The sequence below is a fragment of the Chroicocephalus ridibundus genome, chromosome 10 (genome assembly GCF_963924245.1).
Source record: "Chroicocephalus ridibundus chromosome 10, bChrRid1.1, whole genome shotgun sequence".
In the NCBI taxonomy this organism is placed as follows: Eukaryota; Metazoa; Chordata; class Aves; order Charadriiformes; family Laridae; genus Chroicocephalus; species Chroicocephalus ridibundus.
Window position 1 is genome coordinate 23,114,314 of NC_086293.1, and position 27,549 is coordinate 23,141,862.

Sequence of the window (27,549 nt, forward strand, 5' to 3'; positions counted from 1 at the left end):
TAACAATAGTGCTTTTGTTCCATTCCGATCATCCTTTTCTTCCTCTGTTTTTGTGTTAATTTCTGAATTTGCAGTCCTTCACTGTGAATTTTTTTTTAATCTAAGTTGATGTTAATATTGAAAATAAGCAAAAGTTATGCCAGATTGTAAGTATACCTTACAAGAGGTAAATGGTCGCTACGAGAGTTATGATTTTTTTTTATCTACATAAAGAAAAACAGGAAATAATATCAGTCAGAACAGAGATCCCCACATTTAGTTAACACAATGGAGTCTGTTTAAATCCCATATCTGTCATGTTTTTTCCATTAATTCTGGCACCGGGAACTGTGTTTAACCAACGACAAGTGTTGATTCAGAATTCTGCTGGCACCGTATGCTTCCTGAACAAAGGAGTTATTTGACTTCTGCAGTACTGGGAAAAGAGTTCCCTGATATCAAGGCTAAAGAGTTAATATGATGTGGAAACACATACTTATCGTGAACGAGCCAGTGCAAAAGAGAATTTGACCTGCTGGCTGTGATGTAAAGGCTTTCATTTTGCCACACAGCAGCTCTAGCAAACTGTGTTTTATGTTGTTAAATTGGTTGGTTAGATTATTTATTCAGCTGAAAAACAAGTGTTTGTATGTTTTAGTATTTCACTTGTATTCAAGTAAAACAAGTGGTTTCCTGAAAAGTGCAATTTTCCCCTGCTGTTTTCTTCCTAAATCTCTTGTTCTTTAAAAATGTAAATCAGTGACTCACAGTCAAACTTCAGACATTTGTGCTATATTCCATTTTGGCAAATTGTCATTTGCCCATAAAATTTTAGTAACCAGGATCCAAAATCTTGAGCTTACTATTAATTAGATCCAGACCTAGCAAAAAACTGTTACTTCAAACTTTCCATTGAAAGAGATACTCTGTTCTCCGAAGAGGAAGTTCATGCTGTCATTGAATTCACTCTTAGCAACAGAATTCTGCAAACAGCAGAGTAAGTACCAACTGCCCAGCTTTTGTAAAAGGCAGCGTTGTACAAACTGTTCTATTCTCATTTGTGTGACAGTTACATAAAAGACTCCTTACCATTGTTATTCATAGTAAAAAGCCATTTTCTAAAACCGCTTTTCAGTTAATAATTTTTCTTTCCCTGCCTCTAGGATCACACCTCTGAATTAAATTTGAATTTCCTGCATTGGCTTATCATAACACTTGATTTTTCATGGTTCTTTTCTACAAACTCTGTATAGACAAATACATAGCATATAGATTATCCCAGGTTTTCAGAATTAATCATCGATCAATAATATATAGTCTACTGGCAAACAACTGCTGGATTTTGTTGGCTTCACTAGTTCAAAAGCAGAACATTTGTTTGTGCGTACATGTCTTCATGTGTACTGTGCAACAGAACTATTGAATTCTCTGGCTGCTACTTCTCTTCCTGCCACAAAATATGAGCCTAAACATTGCAGAGCTTCAAAAGTAATAAAATTTGGTGTTATTTGTTTTCTTCTTTAGAATGCATAAAGACACGGTCAAGTGTCAGAAAGGTCAAGAATGTTTTTCTTGTATTTTATTTTCTTAATGAAAGCTGAGGTTTTCTATAATCACATGTTTGCAGAGCTGTAACTTTAGGGAATACGGTGTATTTTGTGAGGATAACAAGACAAAACCAGTTCTGACTGGGATCCAGTGGCAGTGAAATGGGATGTGGCTACTGAAGGGATGACAGAGATGAGATGGATTTGGGCGGTAGGTTCTTTGTGGTCAGGATCAAGCAGTATCGTGGTTAAAAAGCACTTCTGGAGCACCAGTTCTAAAGCTGCACATTGTTCATTGTTCTCATACGTGCCTGATCATCGACCAGCATTCTCTTGCTCTAAGCATTGTGTGTGCACAAAATTAATGGCAGTCCTCATATTCTTTTGAGTGAGGAAAAGTTGTTCTCTTTTGGGTGTCCCAGCACATGTCCTCTTACTGTGGTACAGGCTACGCTGGTATTATAAACTGGTGATTTCCTTTGGAGTCGTATGAACTAGGGTTTTGCAACTGAGGGAAGCGGTTGTGCTCAGTGATTTGTACAGTTTTGTGTTTCTCAGTGTCCTGAGATAAAAGCTTCATCTAGATTTACTATGCGGTACTTATTTTTGTAGAATAAATAGCACACGTGTACTTTTACTTTGCTCAGTCTTCAAGAAATTTTCGGAAATTAACAATTCTTTATTCTTCTTTACACGGAAAGTTGCAGGTCATGTTGGAAACTGGCTGCTTGAATAGATCTTTAGGATTAGGTGCTGTTGGCAGATTATCGTTTACTTGCTCTGTTATGGCACAAGAACATCAGCAAGAATGTTTTTCTTAAAGCGTTTTATTTCTCTGTATTTTTAGACTGCACGCCTTATCTGAATTCAGTGGGAAAACACGTGATTGGAGATGTGCAGAATATAACCATCAGTCAGTATGCGTGTTACGAACAGGTTGCAGTGACGATACTTTGGACAGCAAATACCATTGGTGAGTAGCAGAGGGAAATGCACTAATTCATCATGTCGTCGGTAGTAACTTCTTGGTGATTGGTATTAAGTAAAATAATTAAATTATGCTTGGGATCCTTGAAGCAAACTGCTTAAGAAGAAAGAAATTCTTAACAGCTTTGCAAAGCTGCTATTTTTACTAGCTCAATTGAAATACCCTTAAAATTAGGACGCTCTCTGCGGCCATATGCTGCTTTTTACTGTTCCAGTTTGTCGAATTTTTCCAGCTCTTCAGAACTGCAATAGCCCTGATTTTGTTCCCTGCCCTAAGGCATTGGTGCATTTCAGTGGCGTTGATTGAGTTTAATTGCCAATACACTTAAAGATTCTTTAGGATGTAAATTGTCTTACAGGTGGAAAACATTATTTAATCATCGCTGTACAAACTTTAATGTGTTTCCTTGTCAGGTCTGGTCACTAAGAATATTCCTTACTCACTTAATCACTGGAAGTACCTTGTTGCCCCCTAGAGCAGTTGTCTCCAAAGTGGGGGGTGCGCAAGATCATCCACTGGGGCATGTGAAGAAAGTTTTATAACTTCCATATACATATTTTTTTAAGATCCTGAAAAGAAAAACTAAGCTTTACTAATATTCAATATTGTGAATTAACACTGGCACCCTTACTCGGTCTCTGTGTCAGATGTCGATGTTTCACGTGTGGTACGTGAGGTATCCTAAAGGAAGAGCAGGTGTGGAGGGAGGGGTTCCCAGTGTGGAGGGAGGGGTTCCCAGTGTGGAGGGGTTCCCAGTGGTGGCCCTCGCTCTTTCATTTGCTTACAGCAGATTGCAACGTATTGCAGTGTATGTGTGTGCTGGGTTAAGTGGATTTACTGATTGTATTATCTAGTTTTAACTAAACTAACCATCATGAAATGGGCAGGTGGCTTAAGATAATCGAAGATAATACAAATAATGCGAGGTAATGGCTTTATACTAAAAGAGGGAGCATTTAGACTAGATATAAGGAAGACATTTTTTCCAATGAGGGTGGTGAGACGCTGGCCCAGGTTGCCCAGAGGGGCGGTAGATGCCCCATCCCTGGAACATTCCAGGCCAGGCTGGACGGGGCTCCGAGCAACCTGATCTGGTTGAAGATGTCCCTGCTCATTGCAAGGGGGGTTGGACTAGATGGCCTTTAGAGCTCCCTTCCCACCCAAACTATTCTGTGATTCTATGATTTAGTAAGAGCTGGAAGTTCCCATTAATGTGGTAGGATTGCATCCTAAATGATGAGATATGGCTAATAATGCAAATGTGTGTTTATTAAACTTAATATAAATTTTTTAGCCTAGACCTGCATTTATCAAAGTAAACATTTTAGATAAGAAAAATTGTGATTTTTTTTTTTTTTTTTTGGTGGCCTCACAGTATTAAATCATACTTACATAATTTTTTGGATAAAAAGTAATGATTAATTTCTGGAGTTTAAAAGAGTATACGAAAATTACACTTAATTCTGCAAAAATGTGCAGTTGAAAGCATTTGGTAATCTTCAGCTGCAGATTGGATGAACCAAATCTCTATGGGAAACAAAGCTTGGTTTTCTTCCTTGTAATCATCAGAGGTTAATCCTTTGGAAATTGTGAGGACAGAACTGCCGCTGAAACATCTCGGGTAACGTGGAGACTGGACACTCTCTTTCATGGTCTTCGTGTAAGCACAAATAGTGCTTTTGTTCCATGAAATATTAAGAACACATTGGGCAACTCACAGTCTTTATCTTTTACAAAACTATAAAACATTAAAAAACCCCACAAAACCATGAAACCAACTGAAATGGAGGAGGTCCGTAGAAAATTGTACATTTGGGATTTTTTTTTTTAAATTGACAAGCATGGCATAAACTCAAATCAGTCTGTTTTGATTTATGTAGCATCTAGCTTACAAAGGCTGTGGCTGTGTCTTTGATAAATACGTGTTCTGCCGTGTGGAATGCTGTTGAAAAGATGTAATTAGATGGAGTAGTGGTGGTTGGTCTTGAGGAACTAAACAGTGACTTTGATACCTGAGCCACAAGAGTATCACAGGGTGACACTCCGGCATTGTCCTGTGACATTCACATCACTGTGACTCAGTTTAGTCATCTAACGGAGTAATTCCATCGTGACAGCATTGCAAACAAATGTAAAGAGACTGTGCTGGGAGTTAGTTGTGTTAGAGTAACTTGAAAAAAAATGGGTGTAGTTCTGGCACCAGTTATAAGTAACTGGAAGTATTCACGCACTGGAATAAATTCCATTCCGTTTACGTCAAGTTTTCTGTTACCCCATACTACACTAGAACTAAAGAAGTTGTAACAACCGCCACCACTCTAATCTGGTAATCTCAGAAGTGATAGGAAGATGTTATAAAGGAGCGTTTCTATAATTTGCTCGCAAAGTCTTACATTTCATTGCTAATAATGGAAGTGAAGTTACTGTAACGTATTGCTGAGGGTGAGGAAGGTAATGCTAAGTTGTATTGCAGTGATAATTTGGAAGCCCCAGCTGAGATGCGGGCCCCTCTGCTCTAAGCATTACACAAGTATGTAGTAATTGCAGCCTTTGCCAAAGACTGAATTCTAAATAGGCAAGATAAAAAATGCGGGAAGAACTGACGTACAACAGCAGGTATTAAAACACAAACATGTTTCCTATGACTGGTAAGCTTTATTTTTAAAGACAAATTAAATACATTCGAATTAAATAAAATACCACATCATGCATTTTGAAATATTAGCCTTCTATTTAAATGCCCTGTTGTTTGCAGGGATTGAATACCTGAAAGGATTTCGAGTGATACTTGAAGAGTTAAAATCAGAGGGAAGACAATGCCAGCAGATGGTTTTAAAAGATCCAAAGCAGCTCAGCCCCAGTTTTAAACGAACAGTAAGTGCTTTGTTTCAAGAAAAGTTTCATTGTCGCTTGACTGTGGGAATAGTATTGAAAGTGTTTATATGCCGCATATAAATCTAAATCTATCTCTATTTAAATATATACTCAGTGTGCTGTTTGCTAGGATGCAGGTTGCTTCCTAAAAGTCTTATTCTTTAAACTAACGACAGTTGTTGCTCTGGGGACAGATCTAGTCCCTCCTACAGAAGCTTTCCTGAAGCTGGAAGCTTCAGGTGCACTCCTGTAATAGTCCCCGTCCAAACCTGTATTGAGATCCCTCGTGTCGGTGTGTAACGGAGGGGTAGGTAAAGGATTCTTAATGTTGCAAAACTGTGGGCTTGTTTTGAAAAATAGTTTCAGTTATAACAGTTGATTTTAAAATATATTGCAATCTTGTCTTTTTGTAGGGAATGGAATCCCAGCCCTTTGTAAATCTGAAGTTTGAAACAGATTACTTTGTAAAGATTGTTCCTTTTCCTTCCATTAAAAATGAGAGTAATTATCACCCATTTTTCTTCCGAACTAGACGTAAGTATTGCATACAAGATAGTATTGCATATCATCTCTCCACCAGTGGCTGCCCCCGCCCCCCGCCTGGCTTTTTAGTTTTTCCAATAAAGGAATGTAGTAGGTGATGTTCGATGAGTCTGAGTTAAGATAATTACTGACATAGTCTTTGAAGGAAGATCTGGGTGTTAAGTGGAAAGAATTTGGATGCCACAGATCAATCTGTGGTGTTGGGCAACAAGCAGAAGAAAATCTCAGCTAGGCCTGAGACGGGCTCAGGTTTGCCTGCAGCAGGGTTACTCCCCTGGTTCTTGGGAACATTTGACGCGGGAAGATGGTTTGCTCCTTCTCTCTGGACATTGTGAAGAAGCTCAGGTTGCTTTTGGTTTTGAGATCACAGTTTCAAAACCAGATCTAGAGATAGAGATGGATGAGTACATGTGCAATTGGATAGCAACAACTCAAGTTGAATTTCTCAAAATTACATAGCAATTCTCATTGGAGTTAAAGGCAAGAAACTTGAATAAGCTCCTCAGTGCTTAAATAGTATGATGAGAAACTGCAAGTACTCTCTGGGGTGAAATGTTGATATTTGTCCTCCTTAGCTGTTTTTGCCCTGTAAAACTTGTTAAAATATTTTCAAGTCTGTCTGTTGATGCGGACTGCATTAACGTTGTCTTTGTAATAGTGCTCAGCGTACTTACTTACTCCGAGTAAATGTATTTCAGACTAGTTTCAGCTTCCTCTCCTGCTGTGCTGTGCCTTGCGTTATCCCTTTTGCCTCACTAAGGAATGCTATTTTCAAATTAACAAACCTGTGTTTCTTATATAAAGATGAGAAGGGACTTGAATTTAGAACAAATTTACTCCAGGCTGGGAGACTGGGAAAGAAATGGGGGTTTTCTCTTCAAAATGGTAAACTCCCTTCTTTTGCCCTCATTCTCTTTGTGTTTAAATAGCGTGGCATTTTGATACTGTATCATTAATAATGTTTGTGTTTATCTGTAGCATGTGAATTGTTGCTACAGCCAGAAAACCTTGTCTGCAAACCCTGTAAGTAAAGATGTAATATTTGCTGTATCTTCATCTTACAAAAAGTTACTGTACTTGAAGAGTCACTTTTTTCCAATTCACGAGTATCTTCTCTGACAGACTGGAAGCCGAGGAATCTGAATGTTACCCAGCAGGGATTTAACATGCAAGTGTCCTTTGATCACGCACCTCACAACTTTGGGTTTAGGTACTACTTCCTTCACTACAAACTTAAGCATGAAGGGCCATTTAAGCAAAAGACCTGCAAACAGGTGCGTCGCTGAGTTTTGCAACTCTTAAAAGCACAAAACCTATTAACATTAGATGTTCTGTGGTTTTATAGAAACTTTAAAAACTTAATATAATGTAGAAGACTATCAGTTTTAAAATTTTTAAACTATTTGGTACTATTTATGTAAAGCGCTCACCAGTCAAAACCAGGCTTGAGGGCTCCACGGGAGCTGGGTTGTATAAGCAAATGGGAAGAGACTGTTCTCTCTCTTTAAGACCCTAAACTAATTAGTACTTCAAGCTGCAGTTTTATTATGTTTGTTATACATATTTCCTACTTTTTTCTTTCACCTTTGCACCAAAGTTGACCGCTTTGTGGGTTACCCATCTGAGGTAGCGCCACAAGATAGCTCTCGTTTTAGTGTGTGCGTGGAATTAGGTTCTCTCTGATTTTGTACAGCTGTGTTCGTAGGTCATCTGGTGGGAGCTGCGATTTGCTGTATGATTTTCGTTAACTTTGGTTAGTATTCAGTGGCAAGTTTGTTCTCACCGGTCAGTCGTTCATCCTAAATCTCTGAAAGCTAGGGAGCTTCAGGGCATAATGCAGAGTTTATGTATTAGGCCAAAGTTTTAAGGGTTTTTTTTGATAATTCATCATATTGTAGTTCTGCAGGCAGAGGACTGTAGTCCTTTTATATTTGAGTGGAGAGACTTAGTTTTACTGGTTTTAGGGGTCTTAATACGGGAGGGCACTGTATATTTCTAAATAAAGGCGAATGTATTTTTTTATTTGTTTTTTTTAAGTGTATGAATGGCTTGCAAAGTATTGTCTGTCTTTGATATAGGAGCAAAACACAGATACCACAAGTTGTATTCTTCAGAATGTATCTCCAGGAGATTACATAATTGAGGTAATATTTATAAATAGTCATTCGTACAACAGCTAAATGAGTTTGTTGATGGATAAATTAACTGAAATTAAAGTATTTCAAGTCACACTGGTAAGATTGGATTTCAGGCATCCCCACTGAGGTACCTTGGGCAAGTGAAGGTTTTTAGGCAGATTATTCTTGACCTTTCCGTACCTTTGCTTCCCTGAGCACGTAGCAGTTTCACCTGTGCCTTGAAGTACAGCTGTGGGCCTGCATAATTCTTGGACTTTGATTTTACTTTTTTTTAAACGGAATTCTGTAGTTTAGTCAGTTTTCACTATACTTAAAGCTGTGTATTTCTCTTGATGATGACAGTATGTGAACTCTGAAAGTTAATATTACAATATTAAACTATGTACCATAAAGACAAATGATTTCACTAATTACTGCTTTGTGGTGCTCTGTAATTTTAACTTTTTGAGCAGTAAGTTTCTTCACATTTGTTCATGAAAGCTGTTATATTTGTTTACATATTGCAGAAAATAAATAAAATTAAATTTCCACAAAATAAAATCCCACTTTTACTTTTCAAAGCTGGTTGATGACACTAATACAACAAGGAAAACAATGCACTATGCGCTAAAACCAGGTATGAATTTTGTTTTTTTAAACAGTGTACAGTATTTACCTTATTAATTTAGATTCAGTTTTAATTATGTTGGAAATAAATCTCAATTTAACCTCTGTCTGTTTGCCATAATCAAGACTACTGAGGCAATTGTGCTGTGATATTTTATTTCGCCTAATAAAATGAGTAGACACACACACTTGTACATACACATCTGCGTCTCTGTACATTTATATTTAATACAGGTTGCTTCAATATATCATTGGAAATATTTGTGGGAAAGTCACTTTTTCTATATATATGGATATGAAGAATCATAGTCTGTAATGTTAACTGCATACCACTGATGCATGCAGTAGTGTGGGAGTAACGTAACGAAGCTGTGAGAGCAGCGTAAACACGTTCCCCGCCTGTGTACTTCAGCCCTGAAATCCTGTCAGGCGCTCTGGAAAGCCTGGCAGGTGAACGCTTAGCGTGTCTGCGTGTCACACCAGTTGTTGAGAAGCGAAATAGGGACTGCAGAATGTAACTGCAGACACAAAACATAGCTGCGGATGAAGGCAATGGGCAAAATGGACTGCATCCTAATGCTCATTGCTAAAGGTAATCTGTGCAGAAGGCAGTTCTCAGGGCTAGTTCAGCACCCGGGAACAAAAATCTGTGGGGTCCGAATGACTGTTGCATATCTTCGGCAAAGTTTTTCCCGTGGGGGGAGGTTTGAGTTGGCATGCAGCATTTGTACTTTAGTCTCTCTGATGTCGTGGTGATGGGGACCATCAGCATTAAACCTATTTAAAATGGAGCAGAAGATGATGTTTGGTTCTGCTGAATATTTGAGAATTACCTGATAATAGCGTACTGCAGCAGTTTTACGTTCCCAGTGTGAAGATTTGAGTAGATAATTATCATATAGCTTATTTGCGTATGGCTAATTCTGTTTTATTTTTCGAAGTACATTCTCCGTGGGCTGGACCGATAAGAGCTATTGCCATTACAGTCCCTTTAGTTGTCATTTCAGCATTTGCAACGCTTTTCACTGTGATGTGCCGCAAGAAACAGCAAGGTAAGACGGTTTATTCAATGTAAGTTCCATGTAACGATGCCCTTTTGCAACCAAAAATGTCTTAACTGGTAGGTTGATTCCAGAAATACCTTTATCTGAAGAGCTTTCTTTACTTTTCTGCTTCTTTCTCCTTCCTCCCCGCTGCTTTTGTGTGTGTTGAAACTTGTACCAAATTGATGGTTTTTGTTGCCATAGAAAGTACTGTATCACAAATCAAGACTTCACTGTAGAAAGGAAATATTTTTGGGTTTGGGTTTCTTTTTATTTGTAAAAGTACTCCATGACCATGCAGAATACAAACAGATCTCTAAATTGATATATTTTAAACATTCCCTTATTTCATTCAGAAATATCTAATTCATGTTTATTTTAAACCAGAAGGAAAGTAAACCCAGCTCTCAGCACTGTCTGGAATACTACCTGTATCTGTTATTCCAGATTTGCTCACTTTCCTGGAAGTTGCCTTTACACTTCATCCTAAGCCATCTTCCTAAATCTACTTTCTAAGACTACTTGCAGATGTTTCTCTAAATTAGATTCCATCCCTCTTTGCTGACTTCCCTCTCCTCTGTGTCCAGGAGCTGGCAAGCAATACTTGATACATTGAGATGTTAAAAATCAATTGGCTTTTTTTGTAGAATCTAGGGAATCATGCGGTTTCATGAATATGGAAAAAGAGATTACATCCCCAAACCTCACATACCTGTGTTATCCATCTGCATTTTGGCACAGAAGTACACTGCAAGTGCTATATGCCATCTGGGTTAAATCCTTTTACCTTCTGGTCTCCTGTAGCTATCCCTTTGCTCACAGCTAGCACAGTTCCAACAAAAAAACCCCAGACGAATCACAAAGGATTTGTGTACAGACAGTTGTTCCTGATGAATTGTCCTAAATTAAATCCCTAGATGGATATTTGTATTTTGAAATACTCATGCTTTATTCCAAATTAGCTTATCAGCTGTAGGACTAGATTGAATGTCTGGCATAAGACCAGACTTTTATGTTGCAGCATAAAAGCATCTATACAAGGAGAGAAACGCTAACAGCTATTTTGATTTAAATTAATCATATCTTAATTCAAATTAATGTCAAATTAACATCCAGACGTGGCTCTGTGTGTGTGTGTATGTGTACCAGAGAGATACTGTATGATATTCTGAAGGCATCTGTGTACCTGGAGTTTAATATTCTTACGCGGCTTGCGTTGTGTGTGTGTGTTTGTTTTAAAAAACAAAACACTTTGTTATACAGCAAACTCTTGATGATGATACATCTTTAAGGCTTATAATATTTGAACAGAGAGATGACGACTGTTGAAACTGGATAGAGGTGAAACAGCCTCATTCTGTTTATAAAATAAGCCTTTCTTAAGTTTTCTGAGCTGTACGGCAATAACGGCACATTTCACTTTCCAAGTGTGTTCCACGTACGTAGCAACTCCTAAGCTGGATAAATAGAGCACATACAACTTTTCTTTTTCAGGCTGGAAAGGACAGAAATATCTTTTGAAAAAAGCCATTTCTACATGCAGTAGTAATGAGCCTATGAAAGTTTAAAAAAATAAAACCAAGCTTTATAGTGTGAACTCTCTTTCTCTCTTCCAATTTAGAAAATATATATTCCCATCTAGATGAGGAGAGCTCAGAATCTTCAGCATATGCTGCAGGTCTCCATGTGGAACGACTTCGTCCCCGGCCAAAAGTGTTCATCTGCTATTCCAATAAAGATTGCCAGAAACACATTAACGTCATCCAATGCTTCGCTTATTTTCTTCAGGACTTCTGCGGCTGTGAGGTAAACTCAACGTTTCTTCTGTAAATGGTTTCCTTAACTGAAACAGCACCCCCAAAACTCATAATATGTGCTTGAAAATGAGTTATTTCAATCTCTCTTTTCCACAGAGAGAACTTTAGTTATCCTTCTAAATATTGGCTATAGAGATTTTCTTTACTTAGGGAAAAGAACAGATCATAGCCCGTGTGAAAAAAGAGAGTAGTGGAAAAGGTGTACCACATTGATTCCAGAACTTTCATTCAGCTGTGTTTAGCTTGTTTCATATTAACGTCTTTTTCTGTTTAGTAGGTCTTGCATCTTTATAGTTGGCAGCCACAAATGGGTATTGGTATCTACCGGATATACTTCAGTATTCCTAAAATAGGTTCTATATTGGAATTTCAAAGTAGCAGAATCTATTAAAACTCCTACTCAGAGAGAAAAATCTGTGTAATTAGGATTAACTTTTGACACTTATGTATTAATTTTTATTGATTTTTTTTTTTCACTTCCCTTCTGTTCCATTAATGCTGTAAAATCAGCGTGTCTTATTCTTGTTTTTGATTTAAAGCTACGAGAAAGACATTCAAATTGTTACTTTGAATGACTAGGCTTAGAAGTTCAGACTGCTTTGTGAAATATAATCAATATGTGGCCAGTCTTTCACTTTTCAACTGCTAAAAGGCAAGACAGTTGTGAGTCTTATTTTTGCTGCATTTTAATCCTGCCACTGGGATTTGAAGAGTGAAGGGGAACTGGTTTTTCAACCACAGAGCAAGCCTGACCTCTCCTGGCCAAACATGGTAGCGTGATGGATGCCTCACATGTTTGGAGGGGTTATTCACAATTTATTCATGTTTAAAATGGTTCAGGTGAGGTGTTTTATAAGTAACTTATTTGAATCCCCTTTTTAGAGATGTACTTTAGCCCTACTATGCCGTACCTCTTTGGAATAGTGCTAAGGGGAGCTGTTACTGCTATAACTATGTACCATGCAACATATGGGATCAGGCATCTTCTAAGATTTGTATGACAAAATACTGATAGCATCTACATACAGAAGTAATATGTGTTGTTATTAAAGCTGTGGAGTTTAATATAAAAAGTGGTGCTCCATGCATAATGGAACAGTTGCACAAGGATTTTTCTTATGAGATTGGAATATTTTCTCAAAAAGGACAAAACCCGTGGCATTTAATAGCCATTTAAAATAATAACTCGACCACATTAAAATTCCTTTCTCTCAGATAGCAGATCAGGCAGTATTTTGAAGAACAGAAACAAGAACAGACACAAAAGAAAACTTACCTGCATTGTACCCTCATCGGCGTATCTCCCGAGGAGCTGTAAAACGCCTTCTCTTCCCCATACCTAGAATAGAACAGTTCAGTTGGGAGAGACCTACAGTGATGCTCTGGTCCGGCTGCCCGAGCACTGCAGGCGTGATCACTTGCTTCCTGTAGCTGACACTGTGGTAACAGTTTTCATGAGTCCTTGTGTTCGAGGCATCCACCTGCTTTCTGTCTTCTGACATGGCAAGGTTTTCCACTCTGGTATGGGTGATCTAGCAGAGCAAAAATACTTTGTTCTCTGGAAAAATGCTTTATGAGTGCTTTTGATGCGTGTCTATTATGGAAGTTTTTTGCATCTATTTTTTTCAGTTACTCTACTGCTCGTTCTTTCTTCCATGAGATAAAGTGGTCTGTCCTTCATTTTGGCGTACACAGGCATTTCAGACCACGTAGAATGTTAAGAAAAAGTACAAAATAAAACAACTCTTACGATGATAAAATTTTCAGAGCTTTCTTACCGGAGATAAGCTGCTGCTGTTTTGCATCCTGACTGAAAGGACTGGGTGTTATAGGCACTAATCATGTTTGTATCTAGATATGAAAATTCTTGGCATCAGACATCATTAGTATGCAAACGATGATAAATGAATATGGATTTCCATTACATTCAGCACATTCTGGACCCACATATACAACGGTTAAATTGTTTGAGGCAGGCACAACACATTGTTTATTGTAGATTGGTGATCTCTAATTTGATCAGATAAGTCAATAGTAATTTACTTCGTCCAACCACATCTTCTATGTTCTTTTTATTCCCCAAGAAATATTGCTACGTACCAATCCATAGTGGTTTTATTTTTTAAGGAACTACCCAGTTTACATTCAGCTGCTTGGCTTTGCACTCTTACCTGTTGATTCCATAAATTTATAGGTAACACAAGTATAATTAAGTATGTTTTTCTTTAATAAATAAGCAGCAAAATGGGTTTATATAGTAACTAGCATTCTTAGGTTTTTTTAAAAAAAAAAGGCTGGAAGGTTTTCCATTTTATCTTAGCAGTTCACCCACGTTCTTAGCCCAGCGAAATATTCAGCCCACAAGCGAAGTTTAGAATGAATATGAGGCCGTGCTTATTTTGGTGAATAACTACTGACATGGTTAATGGCACTGATTCCGGTTTGTCCACTGTCAAGACTGTGTTAATTATTACTCTTTTAAAACAGCTTGTATTTGCATCAGGAACAAGCTATAGTTAAACTCATCATTGATTCTCAATTGCTGCCTAGATGCAAGCTGACTCACTGAGTGTAACTCATTTATATTTTATTAGCAAATATATTTAATATTCTAATAATGAATATCAACCGGAACGTTCTTTTCTTTTCCAGGTGGCTCTAGATTTGTGGGAAGATCTAAAAATTTGTAAAGAAGGTCAGAAAGAGTGGCTTATAAAAAAAATAAACGAGTCCCAGTTTATCATCATTGTGTGTTCCAAGGGAATGAAATACTTCGTGGAAAAAAAGAACTGGAAACACAGAGGGGTAACCAAAGATGCAGGGAAAGGAGAACTCTTTCTGTTTGCTGTGTTAACTGTTGCAGAGAAGCTTCGTCAGGCAAAGCAGAATTCAAACGACCTCTGCAAGTTCATTGCCGTCTACTTTGATTACTCCTGTGAAGGAGACATCCCTGGTATTCTGGATCTAAGTACAAAATACAAACTCATGGACAATCTTCCTCAGCTGTATTCACATTTACACTCCAGAGATCTTAGTGTACAGGATTCAGAGGCGTTTCCTGTTAACATTAGTAAAAGGAATTATTTCAGGAGCAAATCTGGGAGGTCCCTTTATGTTGCCATTTGCAATATGCATCAGTTCATTGATCAGGAACCAGATTGGTTTGAGAAACAATTTATTCCCTTCCCTCCACCTTCTTTACATTACTCGGAGCCTGTCATGGAAAAATTTGATTCTGGCTTGGTTTTAAATGACTTAGTGAATAAACAGGTGACAGATGGCGATTTTTACCTGAAAACAGATGTAAATATTATTTCGGCTGGGAATTCAGACTCTCACTGTATAATTCAGCACTTAAACCTTGGAGAAGATACGGAAACTCAGGACATTCAAGGTGGTGGCAGCTCTGTTCTTCAGCCGTTGTTACATGTCATTAAAGCTTCAAATCTTAAAGATATGCCTCGAGATTCTGGAATCTATGATTCGTCTGTTCCCTCATCTGAATTATCTTTACCTTTAATGGAAGGACTATTGACAGACCAAATGGAAACATCTTCCATTACAGGAAGTGTTTCTTCATCATCGGGTTTAGGTAAGATACAGCGGTTAAAACACAAAATTATATTCGGTTATTGTGAGCATATTTCTACCATCTCAAAATCCTGAAGATAATATGTTAGGAGCCATATAGAAGGCTGCAGAGGAAGGTAAGCATTGTATAAAGGTGGTAAAAAAGATAGGCTTCAGTAACTTCAGAAAAATGAATCTTTTCCTTAACTTATTGTTCGGGGGGGATCCCTAGCTAAGTAAGATTTCACTAAAATTCTATTAATAAAGTCACTTGCTATTAATTGACCTATTATTGGAGAGACTGCTTCTTTCTTCCAGGGACTCCTTGGCAGCTGGGATACTTGGCTGACAGCTGTGTCGTTTAATCAAGAGGGTGATATGGTGAAGCATTCTTGCAGAATGGTCATAAATCTAAAACTGCCATCCGATTTTGCTCCAGCGCATACTAGAAGCTTTAGGGATATAGTCTATACTGTGTCTATACTCGGCTATACTCAAGTTTCAGAATGACATTAGGCTTCTCATTGGATATGGGGCTGGGAGGAATGAACAAACGGGTTTCAGCTGAAGAATTGAAATGCTTAGAAGACACTTTGTGAAATAGATACCCAGCTTAGATGCCTACAGTTAGAAGGAGTAAATATTGCCTCAGGCTATATAAAAAGCTGATCCGACCTTACTAGTTACAGTACATTGAACTGGCATCACAACTACATCAGTGTGGAATGTTCCAGCAATTGTATTCATAGGATAAAACGGCTATTTGCTGAGATTTTCCTTAAGCAGCTACAACAGGTGAATATTGCACTTTGATGGTGGTAAGCTGTTCTGCTTTCTTGAATGAATGCTGACAGTGAGCTCATTTGTTAGACTTTTCTCTTGGCTAAATGGATTATTTTTTATTATTATTCATATAATTCATAACTAATGTTTGATGCCAGAATTATGTTGGGGGAGATAATACAGGTATTGATTTACAGATACACCATCTGTATTTATAGGCTAGATAGTCTATAGGACAAAATAACTAAAACCTGAGAACTTTTCAGGTGGAAAAAATACAGATTTACTGATTTAATTGCGTAAGCCACAAATACTCTGTTTCAAAATTAATATTATATTTTTTAGTTTCCTGCCAACATAGCCTTTTCTCACATTTGTGGGGAAAAATTACAGATGATATCTGTAAAGGTTCTAGTGTTAGATGAAAGTCGGATGCTAGTTTAAAATTTATGGCCTCTCTGTAAGAATGCTTTACCAGTATGCCCCTCCCGATTCAATCACGGAGCTGTCAGCTGGGTATCCCAGCTGCCAAGGAGTCACTGGAAGAAAGAGGCAGTCTTTCCAGTGATTAATACTCAAGTCACATACCTACTTGTTAACACATTTCAGCTATAGAGGTTAAACATTATAGTACTAGCTGGTGGAGTTGGATCTTAACACTGGTGTTCCAGCATCTTAAGGAACCGTTGTAATTTCTGCCATTTTCCCATTCTCTGTCCCTGTCCAAAAGCACCACGCGGACCGACTCTCGCTCAAACCCTCCCTCAGCCAAACCAGGGTCCTAATGAGGTACAGGTACAAATGAGACAGTATCTAGAACTGAGCATCATCTGCCTATTAGAGTGAAACCCGTTAAATCTTTTTACTGTCCTAGACATGCAAAATACTTATAGCCCTAATATTTATATGCCTAATAACGAGAGGAGACGATAGAATTTTTTAGCATTTATTCTTGTTCTACGAGTTGGACATTTCCAAATTATTACTTTGAATTCACAGTACTATTTCTGTTCTGGCTATTTTTTTTATCCATTACTTGGTCAGAACAGAAGTGAACAGCTCTGTCATTTAGCATCTTAAGGTAGATCTTTCCTTTCTTCTATAAAGGACAGTTTGATTTAATCTTTTGAATTAAAATCGTAAGTCACATAATTTGTAATTATTTCTATCTTTCAGTGCAGTTCATGTGCAGACTGCTGATCTGCAAAGAAAAGATTCTCAAAGAGATCATCATATTGGGCATCATCAACTGAAGTTCAAACCAGTTTAATTTTGAGGAAGTAGCAACAACCAAACCTTTACTAGGTCCATTCAGGATAAGGTCTTCTCTAAGAAGCCCTGCCTGGGGAGAAAATTTGTATTAATTCTTTAGATAAGGAGTTGCTGAGCATGGTATTTCAGCCTCATGAATGTATGGCATTATGATCCAGAGGGTTTTTAGAAGTTTTCTTTGCAGTGTTTCTAAAATGTTGGCCAAATACAAAATCAGTGTTTCAATTAACGAACCTCACTTTTTCTTTTCCTTTTATAGGGGAAGAAGAACCTCCTGTAATCACTGCTACAAAATTCTTAGTGCCTGGAATATGTAAAGCAGAACTTCACTGCCATATCCACACTGACGAACTGCAGGCAATTGCTCCTTTATAATACATGACAACATTGTTATGCATTGCCACTTTATCAACAGCCTCTGTTTGTGCTTTAACTACCACACTGTCTCAGCACTAAATCTGCTTGAAGGAACAAGTACTCCCTGAAGAAGATCTGTTATTCCTAAGGCGTTTTTTATGGCCAGTAAACTCGAATCTTTTGGTCTGTATAAAGTCTTTCATGATTTGAAAAACGCAGCATTGAAAAACAGATGGGAATATATTCAAAATTATTACTAATTTAAATGTCATGATATCACACTGTTTACAGATGCCATAATCAAAATTGACATATTTTTTTGCTAGAAATAATCTTGCAACTGGACATAAAATAGCTTGGAACGTTAAGTCTTAGTAAGTTTTGTAGTCCAGCCTCTAGTTTTAAGTGCTGACATACTTGATGGCAGGAGTGTTGTAGTGAATAAGAGCAGGATTTTTTTCAGAAGCAAGATAAAATGCCAAAGGTGAGATCAAGCAATTCCCCATCAGAAGAAATAATTTTCTTTTAGAAACGTTTGAGCTCCTTTCCTCGCAGTCTCCTCCCCCAAATGTTAATATGTTTCAGTATTTAATTTCAGATAAGTGCATATCTCCCTCTTCTGTATGGTTCTTCTAGCTCTTCCCCACAGTCTGGCTATGATGACTCAGGAATAGGACTGTACCGACTCTGAAGTATCATTTTCATAACAGACAAAAATATAGATCCTGCATATGCTGAGTGGTACCTTGGAAACTGAGTTTCCTGTTTTCTTCCTGGAAGCGCTAATATAAAGAACACTTTAAAGAGATGGGGGAAGGAAGACCAAATTTTGTATTTCAGACATCGTTCTGGTTTGGTTCAGCCATGAAATGAGTATGCTTTATGGGGGATTTAATATTATCTTTCAAGGCCATGCTGCTACAAAAATCATCTGGGGTAAAACAAGTGAAGAGAAGCAGTGAACAGGCATGAATTCTTTGCTTTGTTTTGAGCCAACCAGTAGACAAAAGCCTATCAGTTATTTCACAGTTATTTTTCACAATACTTATCATTACTTGGTTATTAAGATAGTATAATATTAATACTGTTATATTAACAAAAAATGCTTAAACTACAACTGGACATGTTTATCTAAAGACACACAGAGCACGCGTGTCCTTTCTTTTGCAGCGACCAGGTAGGTGAGCCATAATCCAAAATATCCCCGCAGTTTCCAAAGAGCAACTTCTCATAAGTGAAACCCATCTGTGTAACTGCAGTTCTAGGCACGATTATAATAAGCACGATACCAGCAAATAGCCAAGGACACCTTGGCAATGTGCCCTTGGCTGTTTTGCTCACGGAGTCAGATTCTGTCTCATTTAACCTGTCTTCACATTCCACTCACAGGAGGTTACTTTAGGAAATACGTCAAGGGAGAACTCAAACACCTCAAATATTTTCTCAGTTTTGATAGATGAGAATTAGACATTGCTGACTGTTACATTGTATTATCTATTTTAATAGCATGAGATAGAACTATTAAACCAGCGATGAGCTGGCTGAGTAGCTTTAAAGCTCCTGAGTGTTGGGGGCTTTTTTTGCCTTTTTTTTTTTTTTTTTGCATCAGTTTATATTAAATCACTTGAATTTCCAAACCTAAGACTCTCAAAATTGTTGTCGCAGATGGAAACACAAAAGTGCTGTAACAATTATTTGAATGTAACCATGGATGGCAGAACTCCGCCATGCTTTGCAATTATAATACGGAATTCTGTGATCAACTAGATGGACCTGGCAGATTCGGAGGGCCTTCCCCATTCATGTAATGTTCCTTACTCTTCCTGTGTTGCGAATTCGAAAAAAAATCACTAGCTGGAAAACCTCAAACTTGCAATACTGAAGTAAGTTTTCAGTAGTTTTAAGTACATAGTGAATCATCTGCACCTTCAGTGATGTTTTGGGGTTTTTTTTATGCTGTGCCTTGGGCTGTACTGAAAGCGAAATTCTTCATGTTTTCCTGTTCTTTGAAGCTGAAAAATACCTGGGTCAAATATCTAGAGGTAAATGCTCCTCTACTAAATCCAGCTGTGAAGGATCTTGATTCAGTGCAATTCTTGCCATTTTACTAGAGAGAGAGTTTGGGTTGATAAGGCACAGGCAGAAAGGTTACACAATTTGGGTGCTTAGAAATGCCAAAGCTGCAAAAGATGAGGAGGCGGCAATTCCTGAGCAGTTAGCTGGCGAGGGCAGTGCTGCTTTCCCCTGTGGGAAGTCACAGCTCACATACTGTTATTTTCTGCTAGACTAAAGACTGGGAAGATTTCCTGGTTCTGTTAAGTTCAGTAGCAGAACTGGTATTACTTAACGGATTAGGTTTTTGTGTCGAGCTCTGAGAAGGCTCAGTTTCAAAAACGGACAATAGCAGTTGCACAAAGATTCACTTGTCATTAATCTTTTAATTTTTATTTCTTCCAAATTTGCTGTACAATCCTGCAAATGTTTTTTGTTTTTTTTTGTTTTTTTTTTTTTTAATTATAAAAGGTATATGCAGATGCCAATCAAATCTGTTGGCGTGGGGGGGGGCGGTGGGGGGGAAGAAAAGAATTACTTCATTCCTTCTTAACACAAGGTGGAAACAACATATTATATGTCCTCAAAAGAAAGAGAATATAATTAGTTGAAAATTTAGAGTAGGACAAGCCCACAGATAAAATATACAAGATTGAAAAAAGTAATACTTAATCTGATTTTAGCACAGATTTTTTTACAGAGCCACAGTGCTTAAAAAGATTAGCAAAACATTGTGTATATTGAGATGCTGGAAGGACGTAGTACTGAATTTGCAAGAATTCTGTATTTTCCCTTCAATGAGAATAACAGCAAAAATCCTTGTAAAAAAACAGTTTTAAAACAAGTATGTTAATACACATATTAGAGGTTAGCTTACTCCTATTTTCAAGCATTAGTAAACTCTAACCAGAATGTTATTGGTGAATGAATCCCTTGAATTTCTATTAGACTCAAGTGTGTGGACATTGTTTGGATGTTTTAAAATGTATTTTCTGGGAGGGTGGAAAAAACGTTGGAATGCTGAAGGTTCAATATATGGCAGTGTGTTCAGCGTGTGAATGATAGGTGTAGTTGTTGCCATAATTTGTACCTGTACATAAACACATGAACTGTTGAAAATAGAATGCAGCTGATGTTTGCAGAAATAAAATTTTTATGATACTATAATTTAGAAGTTAAATATCAAAATAAAACTTTTTTGTTCCATTTCTTTCATTGGGCTTTTCTTAGTAGTGTAAGAAGACTTGGCTTAAGAGACCGATTGTTTTACCCAAAACACTTCTAATACAGTTACGCACCACACAAACAACCAGATTCTCTAACTGCTATTCATACTACATCTGGAAGTGAGATGATATTTTGTTGGGTGTTTAATATAGTCAAGCAACCGTAAGAAACTTTCATGTTCTAAAACTTCTGTATTGGACAGACTGGGTCTGATTTTTATTTTTTTTAAAAATCTGTCTTAATATGATTTTATGTAATTATTTTCCCTATATCCTCCTTGAAGGTCTCCTAGCAGTACCTGGCTCTGAAACCTATCCACACCAACTGCAAAACCATAATAACCCGGATTGGATTAATTTTGTCAAAGATGATGTGATAATTACCTAAGATTTATATGCTTTTTATTTTGATTCAAGTGGATTTCAAAGCACTGTTCCAGTCAATGAACCCTGCAAACTGTAATTTCAAGGATAAGCCTTGAAACCACTCCTGTTCCTTGTGTTGCTCAGGTAAATGAAGGTGTTTATAATGGACTTCTTGTCTGGCACAATCAAACGTAGAATGCTATAGAAAAATCTGTCTGTAAAACTTGTTATTATTGTAGACTTGAACTGCCTCCTTAATATCAGATAGTTTGCATACACATTAGCTATGTTGAATTTATAGGATGATGTTTAAAATGTTTATACCTGTTGTTGTTGTCTTTGGGCCTCCATCCCACAATTCCTAATCCTGCCTCTTATCACCAGGTAAGTTGGAGACGTTCTGAAGGGTCACTAAGTTGAATAGTTGCATTAGCAATTCAAAAGGGAATTTGATAAGTTACTTCTCTGTATCTGAACTGGATTTATTTGAGATGTGTTATCCACGTGTATATTCTGCAGTCCTAATCTCTGTATCCTCTGCCTTGGAGCCCACAAGGGACTTCGTGGTTGAAAGAAAATGGAAAGAAGGTGTTGCTCTGGTTTTTATACCTTGAGTTTAAAACATGAGAACTCTCAGGATGCTTTCCTGATGTTTGGGAAGTCTTGCCCAAAATTCTTCCACCTTGAAGATGTGGAAATACATGCTTCAATATGAGGATGTACATATGGATAATAAGTCTCAAAAAACTTAAGGAAGTAAGCTCTCATTTTTCTTCTTTTATCTTGCATTTAAATATTGTGGTGACTTCATACTGAAATGCCCCACAGAAAAAAAATCCAACAACCCACAACCAGCAATCACACAGCAACAACCACTTTTTGAGTTACGGTTGAAAATGTGCACTGCACGCAATATGCGCATTCAAACTATAATTGGTCAGACCGAATTATTTCTAAAAGGTCAGAAGTTAAAGGCTCTGCTATAGATCAGCTGAAGGAATTTTCCCCTCTATTGCTATAAATTATTTTATTTTTATTTTACTTGCTATAATCTGTTGCTGTTTCTCAGACTCAACAACCAGAACAAAGGTCAATTTCTCTCTTTATAACGGGATATAATTTCATTCTTTATTCTCTTAGAACTAATGGAATAGATTCTGATTTACCTATTGCATTCATTTTTATGGGCAGTGGCACTGTTGACAATGCTATCATATTTATAACGGTGCATAGAAAAAGTAGAGATTGGTCATATTGTCTGTTTGACAAAAAGCAGAGGAAAAGGAAATGTTCTTTCCTCAGTGTCAGATGTCAGCTAGATGACCAGAAACTGAAGTTCTTGCCCATACCTACCATAATGCTAAAAGCTCAGTTTTTCTTCGGGAAGGCTGGGAGTTTGAAAACATTAATGTGAAAATAGGAAAGATGCTGGGGGGGAGGGGGTAGTTATATATAGTTGGATATAATAGTTTATTATAAACTATTAATAGACATAATAGTTATAATAGTAAATATCAGTGCAAGAATAAATTAACATCTGGATAATTTTCTTCATCAATTAATAAAAATAATTCATTTTTAATGGATAGGGAGCTGTAACATTCAACGCTGATTTATCACAGAAATCAAACGACCTTTTTTTCCAGACTTGGCTGGTAGGTTCACAGGCCTTGACAATAGATGAAAGCTTGAAATAGCGTGAGTGAGTGTACGGAATGCCGTCCTGTTGGGCTGCTGATTTAGCTGGAATTTGAACTATTTTGTTGCTACTGGTGTGCAAAAAGATCTACTTAGAGAGAGGCAGTCTTGTTCATTATGAGAGTCAGGTAAGTTTATTTCATAATAGTCTATAGAATTGGTATTTTTTTCTCCACAGGGGAACTACGCACCTGTGGTTTCATGTAATTGTAAATGCTATAACACATGTATGCTCCCTGTGCAAATTCTGTATTAACCCTTTGGCTCTAAATCAACATCAGATTCTTCACGTAACTTGCTCTGAATTTCTGTAACAGCCAGCCATGTTTATGATGAGATTTTACTCAACCAAAAGTATTTGACTATTCAAAGTCATAATATAATTTCCTAGAGAATATAACATTATTTACTAATAGACGTGGAACCCAACATTATACAAAGGGCCTGGGAGACTGATACAGTGTTTTTCCCATATCAGAGGAAAGCAACCTTTGGAGGCTACACCGCCTTTTATAGAATATTGATTATTGCCAACAACTGCAGACCAGCAGTTCTTTTCTTGATTACCTTTGACAGTACACTAAAAATACAGATCAAAACTAAAAGTAGAAGTCGCCTCTTCCATGGCTGAGAAAATTTTATTTCTAACCCAATTACAGAGGATTAAACTTGTCAAAAGGCTGGACTACTTTTATTTATTTTTTTACATAGTTACCAAACTAAACCCTGTTTCAAAGAAAAAAGTTCCCAGAAGGATTTTACATCGAGGAAGCGGGTGCCAAGAATGTTTTCACCGCAGCTAGCTCCCGCCTGGTCAAAGTCATCTATAGTGCAAGTTGCAGAACAATAATCATGATATGAAAGTCTTTTTCAGTAACATTTTCTAAGCCTTTTATGAATGCTGTGGCCACACCCTTTTTAGTAATGCTTTATTTCTCCGATGATTCAGCCAATTCAGTGGGTCTGATTATGAAATCAGATACTAACAATGTGAGTGGGATATGCATCAGAGGAGTTGTTTGGTGTGTCACAAGTCAGATTTTTTTCCTCACAAGCGCACAACTGGGGTTACAAAGGCTGTAAGCAAGGGATGTTAACCTCGTTTTACACAAGAAGCGGATAGGAACTAGATAGGAGATAAATCCACTTCCTAGCAGAGATGAGGCTGGTGTCAGCTGAAGACAGAATACAGGGAGACATGCCTTAGTCTTGAGCCATAATGGTGCTTCTTTCAGCAGTCTGTAACCAGTGAGTGTATTTCGCTAGAGATAACCATTATTGCAGCTTTTGCTATTTTGCAATAACCTGCATGATAGAACAATCAACAGGGCACTGTTTTATACGCCAAACAAGTTCTGTGTCACCCCTGCAACAAGTCATCTACTGATGGAGCATGGTGGGAAACAGAGGGCTGCACAGCAGAGGCACTGCAAGAGGAGGAGGAGGTAGATTTGGGGCAGACATTGAGCAATGTGGTTTATTTCCTCTATGGTATCCCACCGAGACCTCTGACCTGTGAGTTAACTTACAACAGCCTTTTGACGGTCTCCAGGGGCCTGTTTCGGCCCCATAGAACTTCTTGGTACTACTTCTTCTCCAGAAGAGCATTCTTGATTTGAACCTGGTTTGCAAGAATGACTCCTTTATAATTTTGATTAAAATCAGGAGTGATTTCATTGCTGGCTGTTACATCATACTTATTTCAAAATAATTAAAAGTGAGAATAGAATTTGACCTACTTGTCTTTAGCAACATCTAATATGGAGGATGTACCCATAAAAGTCATCAGTCATCAACAGAAAGGAAACTGTCTACTCTTTATTGTAGCTTTTGCAAACGTGCCAAGGTGTGATTTAGGTGTTAGGAAGGAAAGCGCCATCTCTTTGCAGAACAGTTGGACAATGCTCAGCTACTGAGTGTGGCGTGAGAATAATAGTTACGGTGAATCAGGAAAGCAGGGCAGGATTCTTATTTCTAAACTTCACCCTCTTTGCTTAGACTGCCTTCAGACCTGAGAAATACAGGTACATTTATTTGAATATTCCTGCCCTTACCCTTAAATTGGCTTGTTAAAAACAAACAATTTTTAAAAGTATAACTGTCCAATATCACTGCTCCTTAAGATTTAAAAATGCCGACCAAACAACAATTGCAAGTTGTGTTATATAGTTTATCATCTTAAAAAACAGGAATTACGAATCAGTAATTACAAAAAAGTGTTGAATCTCCCTGGATGACATTTTTAGTTGATGTGGACGAGCAGATTCCAGTATGTTATATAATTACACAATTTACATCGACTAATCTTTCAGTCCCTGTCTACATAAGGAAGTGGAAATTTTGAGGACACATAAAATAGCCTAAAAGGTCTCTAAACAGCGTCTCTTCCCATTTCCGGATAATGAATACCAAATTAAGGTTTAAAATAGAGGTCTAAACCAGTCACTTTTCCTTTACAGGCCTGGTAAGTCCTGAGTGAAAAAATGGACAGGCACTTGCAGCCTGTTGCAGCTCTGCTTTTGTAATAGGCACCACTTCAGTGGCACTACCAACGCAGGGGGTGGGACGTGTTTTCTTGGCAGCAGCCGTGATAAAGGCTCAATGTTTTGGGAATCCATCAGAAATAATCAGAGCTGAGCAGCCTCAAAGATTTCTGCATTCTTCTAACTGTGTCGATGCTGCTGGGAGCCCAGGTTTTGCCCTTAACATAGTATTGATTAATACATAAATGCCTGTGTAGCTAACTTCCGTAGAGCTGGGAAAGTGCCAGGTCCCCACGTACCTGTCTAATTTTATGTGAATTGCTGCTGTAGGAGTAGAAAAAAGGTAGTTGTAAAACTACTGTGGCATCTTGATGGCTATTTTCCAGTTGAATTGTCCCTAGTTTAAAAACAATATTTCACCTTAAGAAACAGTTTCTTTAAATGTGACTTTAATTCCAGAATGTTTTCATACTGTGTAAAGTGGAGTTCGGAGATTACTTAGTATCCCAAACTGAAGAAATTAAATGGCATTTAAGACATTTACTTAAAAAGAAACAAGGTCTGATGTTCGTGTGTCTATGTCTATACTCTATTTCTAGCCTCAGCAATTTGAAACAACTGAACGATTAAATCTTACTGCAAGATGGTAGGTTTGAAATGGAAAGCCTAACCATAGCTGAGGAACACAATTAATTATTCTATTTCAAAATATTTCTGGTGTCTGGGCTACAAAATGTGGTGAGCTACTTTTTGTCTTTTATTATTGCTTTTGCAATGGCTGTTTTAAGTTGGCAACACTACTACTGAAAAAGACCTACCACCTACATTTCATTTGAATTTGCATTTGTGTTAAGGTGTAATTGTTAGCATTTATTATTATATGGAACTAGTGCCTATAGACTTTGGTCACAGAAAATAAGATGATCTTTACCAGCCACAGTATAAATGCATATCAGAAAGTCCCTCTCCTAAAGAGCTCATACTCCACTTGCTTCCATCTTCACAGCACTAGTTTTTTTTCTGATCAATAGGGCTTCATAGTATATTTCCATACTTCTTTCCTCCAGAACAGACATGCCTGTTCCCACCTGTAATTTACTTGTTACTGCTTTCCCCAGGTTGTTGGTCTAATGGGACCTACTCTTGGTCACTTACTGTTACTCTCGTTTGAGATTTTCAGCGTGGAACTGATGCCATTTCCCTTTTTTTGCTCGCTCTTCCTCCTTAACTGTTTTGAACACCAACGTGGCGGTGGGAACCGAGCTTCCAGGGCAGCACAAGCCGTGCAGAGCCCGTGGCGCGGCCGTGGGGAAGGGGGCGGCGGCCCGGTGCCCCTTCTCACCCCTGGCCTTCCTCCGGGGGGCGGAGGGCTCCGGGGCGGTGGCGGCCGGAGCTGTGGGAGGAGGCAGGGCGGCAGGGGTTGGTAGCTCGGCGCCGACCCAGAGGGGAGGAGCGGGTGGGAGTTGGGGAGGGGAGACCGCGCGGGAGCGGCGGGGGCCGGCACACAGACACACGGCTCCTCCCTCCGCCTGCCCTGACAGCCGCCGGGCCGGCCCTGGAACCCCCCGCGTTCTCGACGCTCCCGCCGCCGGCCGCCAACGGCTCCCCCTGCCCAGCCCCCGCCGCCCTTGGTCGCCCCCGCCGTCGGATCCTCGCCGGGGTGGCAGCTGTGCGAGCCGCATGCCGGGAGCCGAGGAAGGAGCAGGAGGGCGCAAGGTAAGGTGCCGTCCTTTGCGTCTGGGCTCTGCCTGGGGTTGGGCAGGGAGGTGGCTGCCTGTCAGGGCTGGCGGGGCTCGGCTCCTCTGGGGCGACGGGAGGCGGCCGTGGCGGGGCGGACCACAAAGGTTGCATTGTGGCTCCGGCGAGAGCCGGCATGGAGCGGTAGCGGAGGTACCCCGGCGGTTCGGGGGTGGGCGTGTGTGGGGACGCACCTTCCTCCTTCATCTCCTCACGCCGTCGCCGCCCTCCTCGCCCCGCTCTGGCGATGCCCCGGCAGGGGGGCGCGGGGGTCCCTCGCGGCCGGAGCTTTACGCCGGCCGGGTCGGTGTGAGGCGGGCGGGAGCCGCCGCCTGAGCCAGCCCCCGGCTCCGCTCGCGCCCGGCCGCCCTGTGAGGGGCCCTGAGGGGGCGGGGGGCGCTTGACCCGCTTCCTCTCAGGGATCGACAGCCGCTCCGCTTCGGTTTTTTTTGGTAAAGAACTTCTTACGT

At 38.9% G+C, this 27,549-nt stretch overlaps 2 protein-coding genes across 5 annotated transcripts in view; both read left to right on the plus strand.

The window, feature by feature from the left end:
* The window catches only part of IL17RD (interleukin 17 receptor D), a 71,779-nt gene extending 51,054 nt beyond the window's left edge, over positions 1-20,725 (plus strand). For 2 of the 3 annotated variants that reach the window (XM_063347916.1, XM_063347914.1), the window contains exons 3-13: positions 2,374-2,499; positions 5,270-5,388; positions 5,802-5,922; positions 6,910-6,954; positions 7,054-7,205; positions 8,010-8,075; positions 8,631-8,685; positions 9,617-9,727; positions 11,340-11,524; positions 14,188-15,127; positions 17,420-20,725. In XM_063347916.1, the coding sequence (XP_063203986.1) occupies positions 5,341-5,388; positions 5,802-5,922; positions 6,910-6,954; positions 7,054-7,205; positions 8,010-8,075; positions 8,631-8,685; positions 9,617-9,727; positions 11,340-11,524; positions 14,188-15,127; positions 17,420-17,535 (1,839 nt within the window). In that variant the 5' untranslated portion in view covers positions 2,374-2,499; positions 5,270-5,340 and the 3' untranslated portion in view covers positions 17,536-20,725. The remainder of the gene's footprint in view (positions 1-2,373; positions 2,500-5,269; positions 5,389-5,801; positions 5,923-6,909; positions 6,955-7,053; positions 7,206-8,009; positions 8,076-8,630; positions 8,686-9,616; positions 9,728-11,339; positions 11,525-14,187; positions 15,128-17,419) is intronic. The other variant, XM_063347915.1, reaches the window with a different exon arrangement.
* Positions 20,726-26,927: 6,202 nt separating this feature from the next.
* ARHGEF3 (Rho guanine nucleotide exchange factor 3) overlaps positions 26,928-27,549 on the plus strand; it is a 139,403-nt gene continuing 138,781 nt past the window's right edge. The window contains exon 1 of one of the 2 annotated variants that reach the window (XM_063348153.1): positions 26,928-27,058. The gene's annotated coding sequence lies outside the window, so the exon portion shown is untranslated. The remainder of the gene's footprint in view (positions 27,059-27,549) is intronic. The other variant, XM_063348154.1, reaches the window with a different exon arrangement.